The sequence below is a fragment of the Aquarana catesbeiana genome, linkage group LG01 (genome assembly GCF_042186555.1).
Source record: "Aquarana catesbeiana isolate 2022-GZ linkage group LG01, ASM4218655v1, whole genome shotgun sequence".
NCBI lineage: Eukaryota > Metazoa > Chordata > Amphibia > Anura > Ranidae > Aquarana > Aquarana catesbeiana.
In genome coordinates this window covers 335,445,585-335,459,661 of record NC_133324.1, presented here as the reverse complement: position 1 = coordinate 335,459,661, position 14,077 = coordinate 335,445,585, and the positions used below count along the sequence as shown (strand labels likewise).

General features: G+C 45.3%; 1 protein-coding gene across 1 annotated transcript in view; it reads left to right on the top strand.

Annotated features, from left to right (window-relative positions):
- Positions 1-13,845, top strand: part of LOC141145205 (uncharacterized) — a 121,469-nt gene extending 107,624 nt beyond the window's left edge. The window contains exon 6 of the mRNA XM_073631692.1: positions 8,449-13,845. Coding sequence (XP_073487793.1) covers positions 8,449-8,756 — 308 coding nt within the window. The 3' untranslated portion in view covers positions 8,757-13,845. The remainder of the gene's footprint in view (positions 1-8,448) is intronic.
- Positions 13,846-14,077: the final 232 nt, after the last annotated feature.

Sequence of the window (14,077 nt, the reverse complement as noted above, 5' to 3'; positions counted from 1 at the left end):
CATTACAGAGGAGGAGGGCAATTACACGGGGGGGCATTACAGAGGAGGGGGAAATTGCAGAAGAGGGGGACAATTACAGAGAGGCGGGGGTGATGCTTGAGGAAGATACCACAGTGAAGATTGGAGGAGCTCAAGGGATTCAGAGTCAGTGAATCAGAGGGTCTAGTGAGAGACCGGGAGCTCAGTGGGCTGAAGAACTACAAGGAGAAGTTGTAATGAAGCTGAAAGAACTGTTATGTTTGTGTTAGGAACTGTTAAAGACTGGTACCATAAGAGACAGCATTCCTGCACGTGCAGATGTGGCTTCTTTCTGGAGGCCTTTCCCTGCACGGCTGTCCTCCTATTGAAGTCTCGGAGTCTGCTAATTGAACTTGCAGCTACTGAAGGATGTCCTGGCCCTAACCCTCTTTTCCCCATAAAAGTTTGTAAGAAAGATAAACATCTCTTTTGCATTCAAGAAGTGTCTGGCGCCCAATAACTTCCACTATGAACCCACTATGCCTCACACCCACTACATACAGAAGGATGTCAGCTATCTCTGGCCCTGAATGTTCTCATTAGACTGAAGGAAGCCAGAGACCTTGCTACACACATAAATCAGCACATTGGTCCTTGTGCATTAAACATTTTTCAATGTGTCAAATAATAGACCTCTTTAGAATTCTGATAGTTAAGGCATGTTACTTTGAAAGTTTACATATCTCACAAAAGTGAGTACACCCCTAACATTTTTGTAAATATTTTATTATATCTTTTCATGTGACAACACTGAAAAAATTACACTTTGCTACAATGTAAAGTAGTGGGTGTACAGCTTGTATAACAGTGTAAATTTGCTGTCCCCTCAAAATAACTCAACACACAGCCATTAATGTCTAAACCGCTGGCAACAAAAGTGAGTACACCCCTAAGTGAAAATGTCTAAATTGGGCCCAAAGTGTCAATATTTTGTGTGGCCACCATTATTTTCCAGCACTTCCTTAAACCTCTTGGGCATGGAGTTCACCAGAGCTTCACAGGTTGCCACTGGAGTCCTCTTCCACTCCTCCATGAAGACATCACGGAGCTGGTGGATGTTAGAGACCTTGCGCTCCTCCATCTTCCTTTGAGGATGCCCCATAGATGCTCAAAAAGGTTTAGGTCTGGACACATGGTTGGTCAGTCCATCACCTTTACCCTCAGCTTCTTTAGCAAGGCAGTGGTGGTCTTTGGGGTGTGTTTGGGGTCGTTATCATGTTGGAGATCTGTAAAAAATAGATAATTTCTGCGCTTATATCCATAACTCTAATAATGTATAACTGAATGAAAAGCAGCAAGCACAGTATTGGTGAACAGCAATACTGCCCTGCAGCCCAGTCTCCGAAGGGAGGGAATCACGCTCTGCTTCAGTATGTCACAGCACATGTTGGCATTCATAGTTCCCTCAATGAACTGTAGCTCCCCAGTGCTGGCAGCACTCATGCAGCCCCAGACCATGACACTCCCAACAGCATGCTTGACTATAGGCAAGACACACTTTTCTTTGTACTTTTCACCTGGTTGCCGCCACACAACCAAATAAGTTTATCTTGGTCTCATCAGATCACAGGACATGGTTCCAGTAATACATGTCCTTAGTCTGCTTGTCTTCAGCAAACTGTTTGCGGGCTTTCTTGTGCATTATCTTTAGAAGAGGCTTCCTTCTGGTACTACAGCCATGCAGACCAATTTGATGCAGAGTGCGGCGTATGGTCTGAGCACTGACAAGCTGACTGCCCACCCCTTCAACCTCTGCAGCAATGCTGGCAGCACTCATTTGTCTATTTCCCAAAGACAACCTCTGGATATCACACCTGAGACCTTGTAACACTAACAAGTCACATGACACCGGGGAGGGAAAATGTCTAATTGGTCCCAATTTGGACATTTTCACTTAGGGGTGTACTCACTTTTGTTGCCAGCAGTTTAGACATTAATGGCTGTGTGTTGAGTTTTTTTGAGGGGACATCAAATTTACAATTTGTTATACAAACTGTACATTCACTACTTTACATTGTAACAAAGTGTCATTTCTTCAGTGTTGTCACATGAAAAGATAAAATAAAATATTTACAAAAATTTAAGGGGTGTAATCACTTTTGTGAGATACTGTATGTGTTATTATATTGTGGTACTGTAATAGATACTGTACATACAAACACATCTGATGCATAGTTGTAATTGCCAATCAATCTGAATTAACTTCTGTTGCACTGTTATATGCCACTGTGCTTGGCCCACCACTTTTATGTAAAAGTGACACTGTCAGGGGGGCAACAAAATTGCAACAGCAATAACCTGTGAATAAAACGGAAAATTCCTATCATAATACTTACCGTAATTTTCCTTTCCTGATGGACTCCATGGCAGCAACGTGTGGGTTAAGTCCCGCCTCTACTACCCTATAGGACACTACTCCCATAAATCTTTGCTCCCTGCCCCCGGCCGTGTTCGGTAACTAGCCTACTTCAGCCATTCGGGGAGGGAACTCCTGCTGCCATGGAGTCCATCAGGAAAGGAAAATTGCGGTAAGTATTATGATAGGAATTTTCCGTTTTCCTGACAGACTCCATAGCAGCAACGTGTGGGAAATAACTCGCCATACACACCCGGGTGGGCTAAATGCTGAACAAAAGATTTATTTAACACTGTCGGCCGACAGCACTTTTAAACCAAATTTAACAGAAGATAAGGTTGCTGGCTCAACACAATAATGGGTCATGAAGGTATGAATCGAAGACCACGAAGCTGCTCTACAGATCACATCAGGAGCAACGTGACGTGAGGCCGCCCAGGACGTCGACAGACTTCTTGTAGAGTGAGCTGTAACCGCCTCAGGAGGAGCCAAGCCTTTCTCTCTGTAAGCCCATTGAATGGCTTGAACCACCCAAGCCGCGATGGATCTGACAGAAGCTCTAGAGCCCCTGTTTTTCCCATGGAATAGAACAAAAAGGAATTCAGATTGACGGAAAGATGCCGTAACTTCCAGGTATTGATTGAGAGTAGCTCCTACATCGAGAGAGTGTGGATCTGGACCTCCAGTGGATTTGAAGGTAGGGAGTGTGATATCCTGGTTCTCGTGAAAGACCGAGGTAACTTTGGGATTTGTCCCAAGCATTGGTATTAGGACCACTCTGTCCGGAAAAAAGGTGATGAATGGTTCCTTGGACCCCAAGGATTGAATTTCCGAGACCCTCTTCGCCGAAGTTATAGCTATCAGGAACGAAGTCTTGAGGGTTAATTCCCTGACTGAGAGAGATCTGTCAAGTTGAGCAAAGAAATCCAGGACTAACGGAAGATCCCATTTAGGGAATCTAGGTTTCCTCTGTGGCCTAAGTCTGACTGCTCCTTTGAAAAATTGCTGGACCAGAGGGTGCTTGGCCCATGCGACTCCGGAGAAAGCTGATATTGCGGAAACCTGGACACGCAGAGAACTGACGGATAGTGAGATGTCCAGACCCGTCTGCAGAAAACTTAGAACGTCCTGAATCGCCAGATTATCACAGGAGCTGGACCTGGAAGACAAATGGCTGCTAAATTTCGCCCAGATCCTCTCATACACTCGGTTAGTACTATTCCTTCTTGAACTAAGGAGAGTGGGAATTACTTCATCCGGGCAGCCTAGCGCCTCCAACCTTCCCCTTTCAAAAGCCAAGCCCTTAGGCGTAGGTGATCCGGGCAAGGGTGTAGCCTCGACCCCTAAAACAGGAGGTCTGGTCTGGATGGAAGAGGGATCGGATCTCGGACACTGAGGAGTGTCAGGAGAGGGAACCAGGGCCTGTTGGGCCAATAAGGAATTATTGCTAACACCTCTGCTGTCTCTGCCCTGAGCCTCTTCAGGAACTGGAGGATAATCGGAGTTGGCGGAAAAGCATAGGCTCTGTTGAACCACCATTTCTCCGTCAGGGCATCCACCCCATACGCTTGAGGGTCCCTGTACCTTGAATAGTATCTTGCCATCTTTTTGTTGCAGGGGGAGGCGAACAGGTCGACTTCCGGAAGGAACCCCAACGAAAGAATCCACTTGAATACTTCTTCGTGGAGAGACCACTCGTTGTTGTCTAGGAGCCTCCGAGAAAGAAAGTCTGCCTGAACATTCTGAACCCCCGGAACATATGTCGCTGTCAGATCCTTCAGGTTTTTCTGGGCCCAGGACATAATTGGCTCTACCTCTTGTAGTAAGGAGAGACTTCGAGTCCCTCCTTGCCTTCTTATGTATGCCACTGCTGTGGTATTGTCCAGTCTGAGTAGGACCGAGGAGCCTTGAATGAGATGCCGAAATGCCAGAAGTGCCTGGAAGGCTGCTCTCAGCTCCAGGATGTTTGACACTATCCTTCTGGAGGGGAATTCCCAAGTGCCCTGAGCCACTTCCGCCAGACAGTGGGCACCCCAGCCCCTGTTGCTGGCGTCTGTTGTTATAGTCACCCAAGCAATGGGAAGGATAGAATGGCAGTTGGAGAGGTTCTCTCGTTGGAGCCACCATAGGAGAGAGTGCCTCATGGATGCAGTAATCCGAATCAGCTGGGTCTTGCTGCCCTTCCACTGGTGAAGGAAGCCCTTCTGAAAAGGCCTCATTCTCCATTGGGCCCACCTCACCATTGGAATCGCCGCCACCATAGTGCCAATGATCCTCAGGCATTGGAGAGCGTGAAGATGAGGAGTAGAAAGAGCTGGGTGGATCCTGTCTCTGAATGTCGAGATCTTCTCTTCCGGTAACGAAATGGTGCCTCTGACCGTGTCGAAGAGGGCACCCAAAAACACCAGAGACTGCGATGGGTCTAACTGGCTCTTCTCCTGGTTCAGAATCCATCCGAATTCCTGTAGTGTGGAAATCACTTGCCCTCTGTGTGCTATGAGTTGCACCCTGTCTTGTGCCAAGAGAAGCAGGTCGTCCAGGTAGTGATGTAGACGAATCCCCCTGGTTCTCAGGAGAGCTACTATTGCCAACAGCACCTTTGAGAAAACCCGAGGAGAAGTTGACAACCCGAAGGGAAGGCATGTAAATTGTAAGTGAAGGTTGTTGAAAGTTTTCCGCGATGGGAACGTGAAAGTAGGCGTCCTTGAGGTCTATGGACACCATCCAGTCCCCTGGTTGAACTGACTGTTGAATTGTGGAGAGTGTTTCCATCTTGAACCTCTCCTTTTTGATGAAGCGATTTAGATGGGTTAGGTCTATGACCGGCCTCCAGGCCCCACTCTTCTTCTGAACCAGAAAGAGGGGAGAATACATTCCCATGCCTTGCTGGCTGACTGGGACTGGGACGACAGCGCTTTGGGCCAACAAAGATTCTATGTAGGCTAAAAGTATTGTCCTTTTTTCTTCTGATGCCAGAAGAGTAGTGGGTACCCACCTGAGTCTGGGAGGGTCGGTAAAGGTCCAGGCATGACCAGATGAGACTGTCTTGATTGTCCAGAAGTCGTGAATCGAGGCCGCCCAGACATGCCGAAAGTGGAAGAGACGGGCCCCCACACGGTCTGCCTGAGCGGGCCCACTTTCAAAAAGATTTGGAAGGTTGCCTCTCCCCTTTCGACTCACTACCTGCAGCCTTCTTAAAGGACGATTGCCTTGATTTCCAGGATCTGGAGAATTCCCGGCCTGGCTTGTAAGTACGAGCCTCTCTGGATCGATCTTGATATTGCCTCTTCGGGAAGGATCTTCTTTGGCCTTGCAGGCGTCTATCCTGAGGTAGGAACCCCGACTTCCCGCCAGTAGCCCGTGTAATGGCCTCATCCAGCTTGTTGCCGAAAAGAGAAGAGCCCCCGTAGGGAATTCGGCACCATACCTGCTTAGAGGCTGGGTCAGCCAGCCAAGGGCGGAGCCAAAGAGCCCGCTTGGCGGTGACCGACGAGAGCATTACTCGGGCCGCCAGGCGAATGATGTCAATCGAGGCTTCACCCAGAAAAGCCGATGCTAGCCTTAATTCTTGAATAGGCGAGTTCTTCGCTGTGTCATCTGAAATATTCCTTAGCGTATCTTGAACACTATCCGTCCACACCTCCATAGCTTTGGACAGGGCTGCCAGGGCTAAGGCTGGTTTGCAAGCCATGCCTGCTGTAAGGTACACTCTCCTCAAATCAGCATCAATCCGTCTGTCCAGAACGTCTTTAAAGGACACTGTGTCCTCCAAGGGGAGTGTCACGTGTTTCACTAGCCTCATCACCGCTGCATCCACCAAAGGAGCTGATTCCAGATGCTTCACTTCTTCCTCCCGAAAGGGATAAAGCTTTGAAATTTTGGTAAGCATGGAGTTTTTCTTCTCCACCTTGCTCCATTCATCTGTGATGATCTCGCCCAACTCAGAAAAGGAAGGAAAGTTAACTCGCTCCTTCTTTAGCTGTTTAAAGAATTTTCTCTGTTTGGGAGGGACAGCCGTCGCATCCTCCCAATTTAGAGTTTCTCTAATCGCCTTGACCAAGGGAGGTAGCAGAGTGAAGTCAAAACCCACACAGGTATTATCTTCATCCGAGTCACTGTCAGAGTTGACCACTGAAGGGTGGCTAGGAACAGAGGACTCCCAGGTGTCCTGCAACTGAGTTTCCCTCACTGGGGAACCTGGTGGCTCTGCCTGAGGGGTAACAGGCCGGACTGCCTCAATACCCTTAAGTGATTCCTTCACAACCCTCTCAACTAGGGCTTTAAGTTGCTGGTCCGAATCACCTCTTTCCCTGGAAGCTTTGGCGAAGCAGGAATCGCACAGCGATTTACCGACAGGTACTTGTGATCTGCATCCCCAGCAGACACTTGAAGAGTGGCTGGAGTGGGCCACTGAGGAGTGCGAGCGCTCCTCACTACGGTGTCCTGATTTTGAGGAGGAGCCGTAACGTTTAGATTTGGAAGAGGTTTGCCGGTGATGCGACTTTGACGAATCACTTCCTTTGTGCGAGCTGCGACGCTGTTCTGACCTGGAAGGGCTAAAGCAGAAGACAGAGAACCACAGAAACCAAAACAGAGCAGTTAGAAAGAACGATCATCTGCGGAAATACACCCCCCCCCCCACCCGCCTAAGGACCCTCGGCAATGGGACCTGCCCTTGTACCTTGTGAGAGGAGGCTGGCCAGAGGCAGGCGGTGGAGAGCTCATGTCTTGAGAAATATCCATCTGACTGCAAAGTTAACGTAAGGCATATAAATTAACTCGGCTATGAGCCAGGGAGCAACAGCCCTCCTGTATGTAAAGCTACTTACCAGTAGCTGATTCACTGGAGCGTGGGGAAGAGCCAAAAACAGCTTGCAGGCATTCCCAGGGACTGCAGGCTATTTCCCCAGTTTAAATAGGGCGCCCCAGTGACGTCACCGCCCGTGACGAGCGAACGCCAGTGCGCATGCGCGATTAGCGGCGATTTGCCGCTATCGCGCATGCGCGAAAACCAAGCCTCGGTTTCGTGCCGTCCGCGCATGCGCAGTACGGCCGGACACAAAGTGAAAGTAAAAACGGTGGCTGGAACGCAGGAAGAACCAGCCGCCATGCCTGCAACCACCTGAACGTTAAGACGAGGGGAAAAGACACACAAGGGAGAGGAACAACAAGGAATTCCAACAGAAACTGCTGCCATGATAGCAAGGAAACATCTCACCAATCCCACCACGATCGTCAGGCCGAAGGTAAACACCGGACTTTCCAGGGGCAACAAGGGGTCACCTGCTAATAGCTGGCTATCCAACCCATGCGCGGCCTCGCCTGCCAGTGGCCAGGGAAAACGGCTTCTTCCTGCGCCTCTTCCAACGCCCCACTCCATACCCTGCTAATAGCTAGGGCTTAGCGGAGTAATGCGACTTTTCCCGATCCAAGTCGCAGCTCGGCCAACCTTGATCGTGGGGATAAACATCTTCAGGTAGGAAGACCAACACTAGGTCTTGCGAGGAGGACAAAAAAAGAACACGGCCGGGGGCAGGGAGCAAAGATTTATGGGAGTAGTGTCCTATAGGGTAGTAGAGGCGGGACTTAACCCACACGTTGCTGCCATGGAGTCTGTCAGGAAAACAATTTTATACACACCTATTCATTATTCACTGCCATAACAATGATATTCCTCTTCAAACTTAGGACGCATATCAGCGTGTGGCGGTCCATAAGTGGTTAATAAAACTTCACTCTGTAGCAAAGATCGTGGTACTGATTCGACTCGTCTGGCTTGTCGAATAGTGGGTCCCCCCTTTAGCCACTTTGATTCAACACGATTACCCCTAGTCACTGCAGGAAACAGTAGTGATGAACCACAGCAGCCATTTACTGATTTTGTCATTTTATTTCAGTTTCTAGTACTTGATGCACCTTATACACATCATAATTACAAATATACTCAGTTCAAGTTTGGAAGATGGAATTGTTACATGTCTTTAATAGGCAAATAACAGTACTTTAAATGCGTTTAATGCAACACAATAGTTTATTTAATGCAACGGAATAATTTATTCAGTTTTTTTCTTTAGGAAACAACTTAAAAGAAGTGCCAGAATCCCGTGGACGTGCAAGTCAGCAGTGTGTCCAAGAGGAACATGGCTTGTATTCAGAAATTGATTCTCCTTCAGTGGCTCACAAAGACATTGAAGAACAGCACCTGTACTCTGAAATAACTATTTGTCCTCGCCAAGAAGATGAACAACATCCACCACTTCAGCACTCTGCCAATCACTTTGTTAATGGATACAGCTCAGTGTACTGCGCTGCCAAGGCAATTGATTTGTTACCGGTCGTTTATCATACTGTTCTCACACAAACAACTACAGAAGGAAACTAAAAGTTACTTTATGAACTTCAGCTACTGCCTTATAAACTGAGCCCTTGGCATATGGCAAATTATTATAATCCTCGCTTTTAAAAAAAGGCCACACATTCCTGTAGCCACATGGCACCCAGTCCTCTTCAGTCTCTTACATTTGACACCCAGACCTCATCTATTTTACACATCATCTGGGAAAACTTAAAGTGTAAGTTCAACTGTAGCAACATTTTACAAAACCCCCCTATGCAATTCCAGATCAACTGAATAGTACATACCAGTGCTCCTCATTTCATCAATGCCGCTCCTGCGTGCCATTATATATATATGTATGCTGCACATGTGCCCCACTTAGTGCATGCTCTGGACTGTTCAAACTGCATGTATGTTCAGTGTGCTCTCCCCTTCGCTAGCTCAGCAAACTGTGGGACAGAGAGGGATCGAGGGCAAAGTTGCTTCAGAGAGGCCTCCCTCCATGATTGCAAATATATTGGTAATCAGGAGTGGCATGTGAAAACTAGGACCACTATTTAGATTTACACTTTAAAGATGTGACACTAGATGATTCTATGATTACACATTACGTTTGAGCAAAGATAAGTAATTAAACATACACTGAATTAAAAAAAAAAAAAACAAGCAGGTCTCACTCTCCTGAAACAACAGTATTGAGTTGCATACCCGGGCAGAAATTGTGACATTTTGGCACTGATATTGAAAATATGACTGATCATGACAAAAAAAATGTCATTTATTTAAGAATAGTGATCATATGAAGCCATTTATTATCACATAATGATAACAGAAATCACCTAAATGGCCCTGATTAAAAGTTTACATACCCTGGAATATTTGGCCTTGGTACAGACACACAAGGCGAAACACAAAGGTTAACATGGCAATAAAAGGTTCATTTCCCACATCTGTGGCTTTTTAAATTGCAGTTAGTGCCTGTCTATAAATAGTCAATGAGTTTGTTAGCTCACACATGGATACACTGAGCAGGTTAGATACTGAGCCATGGGAAGCAGAAAAGAACTGTCAAAAGGCCTGCAGGACAGGGTAATGGAACTTTATAAGGATGGAAAAGGATATAAAAAAGATATCCAAAGCCTTGAATATGCCAGTCAGTACTGTTCATTCATTTATTAAGAAGTGGAAACTTTGAGGATCTCAACATGCCAAGGTCAGGTAGGCCAAGAAAGATTGCAGCCACAACAAAAGAATTGTTCAGGATACAAAGACAAACACACAGGTAACCTCAGGAGAAATACAGACTGCTCTGGAAAAAGACCTGTGGTAGTTTCAAGGAGCACAATATGACAATACCTGACAAAAATGAGATTCATGGTCGAGTTGCCAGAAAGAAGCCTTTACTGTACCAATACCACAAAAAATCCTGGTTACTATATGCCCAACAACACCTTGACATGCCTCACCTATGTGTCTGTACTAAGGCCAAACATTCCAGGGTATGTAAACTTTTTATCACAGCCATTTGATTTCTGTTATCATTACGATTTTATAAGGCGCCAAACAACTATGTGATAATAAATGGCTTAATATGGTCACTATCCTTAACTACTTCAATACAGGACACTTTTACCCCCTTCCTGCCCAGGCCAATTTTCAGCTTTCAAGCTGTCACACTTTAAATGACAATTGCACAGTCATGCAACACTGTGCCCAAATTACATTTTTATTATTTTGTTCACACAAATAGAGCTTTCTTTTGGTGGTATTTGATCACCACAGGTTTTTTTTTTTTGTGCTACAAATTAAAAAAAAACAAAAATACTGAAAAAAAAGAAATGTTTTTCTTATTTCAGTTATAAATATTTGTAAATAAGTACGTTTTTTCCCTCACTGACGGGCACTGATGAGGCTGCACTGACGGGCACTGATGAGGCTGCACTAATGAGGTGGCACTGATGGACACTGATGCAGAGGCACTAATATGCAGCATTGATGGGCACTGATAGGCGGCACTCAAATGCAGCACTGATGGGCACTGATAGCTGGCACTGATAAGCAACACTGATGGGCACTGATAGGCAGCACTGATGGGCACTGATAGATGGAAGTGATAGGCAGCACTGATGAGGAGGCACTGACAGGCATTACTGGTGGGCACTGATTGGCATCCCTGATGGGCACTGATTGGCATCCCCGATGGGCACTGATTGGCATACCCAGTGGGCACAGGTGGACACTGATTGGCATCACAGGCGGCACTGCTGGGCACCACTGGTGGGGCATTGCTGGGTATCACTGGTGGGCATCCCTGAAGGGCCTTCACTGATAGTCACCAGCGATCGCCACACTGTGTGCCCCCGGGAGCTCCTGAGTGGCTTACCCTGCTGGACGTCATATAACGCCTATAGCCTGGGCGGGAAGGAGTTAAATAAAAGACAGTTTTTTGGTACGATCAGTCATATTTTCAATATCATTGCCAAAATTTCAGGATTTCTGCTAGAATATGCAAACTTTTGAGTACAACTGTAACTTTTCACTTGATCTAAATATTTATCTATATGTGTGAAACCTTGTCTCTCTGTATAGTTTGTAGTTTCATACAGTATATAGATTGGGCAGACATATGTGCTCATTACATGTGCAGACAACAAGTTAGCCAGGTCATTGAAAACAATGCAGTTGGGGGAGGAGGCGGAGTTGCCGGCGACAGACATGTCCAGCTGAAGCTCCACATCTATAGGGACTCCTCGGCTAATAAAGACATCCACAAGGCATGGAAAACTGAATATAATCTTACCATAAGCCTCCTCAGTGACCCTGGGATAAATAAAATGGTCTTTGGTGCCGCCCAAGGTAGAAATAAACTAAAGTGCCAAGGATGCACAGTCAAGAGGCCCCTGTAAAATGGCATAGCCTCCTTCCTCATACACAGGCACGTCTTGTGCTGCTAAGCAACTACAGTTACCTCAGAATGCCTATAATGACACTGACTGTGAATATAACGCCGCCTCACAAGAAATGTCATCCATGTCATCCACTCTGACCTAGAAATCAGAGTGGATGACATGGAAACTAATGTACTGTCCCATGATAATGAATTAATAACTCTTAGGGAAGAAAATCTTATTCTGCAAACACGCTTAGAGGACTTTGGAAATAGAGCATGTCGATCAAATCTTCATATACAAGGAATACCTGAGACTATTGCTGACCTTCATTCTACCATGACTGCACTTTTCCAAGAACTACTACTGTCATTCCCAGATGATCGTTTGGAGATGGATAGGATTCACAGAGCTTTAACACCACACAAACCAGAAGGTCCCCCTCGTGATATTATTGTGAAATTCCACTTCTATCTCACCAAAGAACAACTCATGGCTGCAGCTGGAGGAAAAGATTCCCTCATCTTTCAAGATCATCCTTATCAGCTTTTTGCTGACCTTTCCCCAATTACTGAGGCTAAACGACGTGCACTGAAACCCTTACTTCATAATCTACAGCAACACCGGATCCCTTATCAATGGGGATTCCCATTTTCTATCGGCTTTACCTATCAAGGTGTCAAACATTCCTGTAGATCCTCAGATGAACTACAAAACACGCTACAAGAACTACATCTTATCGAAAGATCTTCAACTAGCCCTTGTCGACGCACAACATCCAGCTCCCCTCAAGAACCCTCCAAATCTGAAAAAGATAGAGGCCGACAAAATTCCTCTAAGAGAAGTCAATTCAATTCTCCTGATATAGTTCCTGTAGACACAATGGACTGAATGACTTTCACTCCTCATCTTGAAGTGTATTGAATCTTAAGGCTTTGCCTTTTTTGGTCACTAAGTAATTTACCACCTTCAGTATAATCTGACTAAATTTATCTAAAATAATACTGTTCTATTAAGTTTTGAACTTCCCCCTTTTAACCCCCACAACCTCAGATAAACATATTTTATGTTTTATCTATTTACCCCCTTTCTCCCTCCTCCTTTCCCCCTCCCTCTCCTCCTTTTTTTTTACCCTTGCTTGTTTTTTTTTTTTTTTCCTCAAAAGCCGAACTTGGGTGTCCAAGTATTTCTCTTTTTCTGTATATAGATCTAGGCCGTTGGGGTCTTGAGAGATTGTCACTGCTCCTTCTATGTTTCTGTCCTAGGATAAACCTCCATTCTGACGTATTATTGAGGACCTCCTTGGATAGATACTAGGCCTCTGAGTCAGCGTTTTTTTACGCACTCATTATGCTGCCTTTTTACTTTTCTTATTCGCACAATTTACTTACTATTATTTGACTATATGACTCTTACTCTCTCTTTCTTCCTCTTTATTCTGTCTCTACTCCCCTCTTGGTTCTTGCCCCCCGCCCTGGGGTAATTGTGGACTCACAATCTATGAATGCAGTATACTACAATATTTCCTTTAAAATTTACCAATGGCCCCCTTAAATGTCCTTAGGTTAAACGTGCAAGGTGTAAATATCCCACAAAGGTGAACTAAAGTTTTTTGCTTCTTAGCTTCCTAAAAAGCACATGTTGTATGCCTCCAAGAAGCCCATTTTGCAGATAAGGCAACCCCTAAATATTTTGGTTCAGCTTATCCCCAAGTTTTCACAGCCTCTGCCAAAACAAAACAACGAGGGGTGCTAATAGCGTTTCATCGTACTACACCCTTTTCCCTTCTGACAGAGATCAAAGACCCAGAAGGTCGCTATCTTATACTCACAGGATATCTATTAGATTCTCTAATCACAGTGGTATCCTGCTATGCTCCTAACAAAACTCCATCCTCATTCCTCTACCATTTATTACAGATAATTGATACTCATAAAATAGGCACACTTTTAACCACTTCAATACAGGACATTTATACACCCTTCCTGCCCAGACCAATTTTTAGCTTTCAGTGCTCTCACACTTTGAATGCCAATTGCTCAGTCATGCAACAGTGTACCCAAACAAAATTTTTATCTTTTTTTTTATACAAATAGAGCTTTCTTTTGGTGGTATTTAATCACCACTGGGTTTTTTATTTTTTGCGACATAAGTGAAAAAAGAGCGAAAATTAAAAAAAAAAAAAACACTTTTTTTTAGTTTCGATGATAAAATTTTGCAAATAAGTCATTTTTTGTTCATAAATTTGGGCCAAAATTTATACTGCTACATGTCTTTGGTAAAAGTAACCCAAATTAGTGGATATTACCATATTTATCGGCGTATAACACGCACTTTTTTCCCCTTAAAATCAGGGGAAAATTATGGGTGTGTGTTATACGTCGATCCCCGCCGATCCCCGCCGATCCCCGCTGATCTCCGCTGATTGTGAGTGAAGCGATCACCGCCGAGATACACATAGCCGAGTGCACTCGGCTC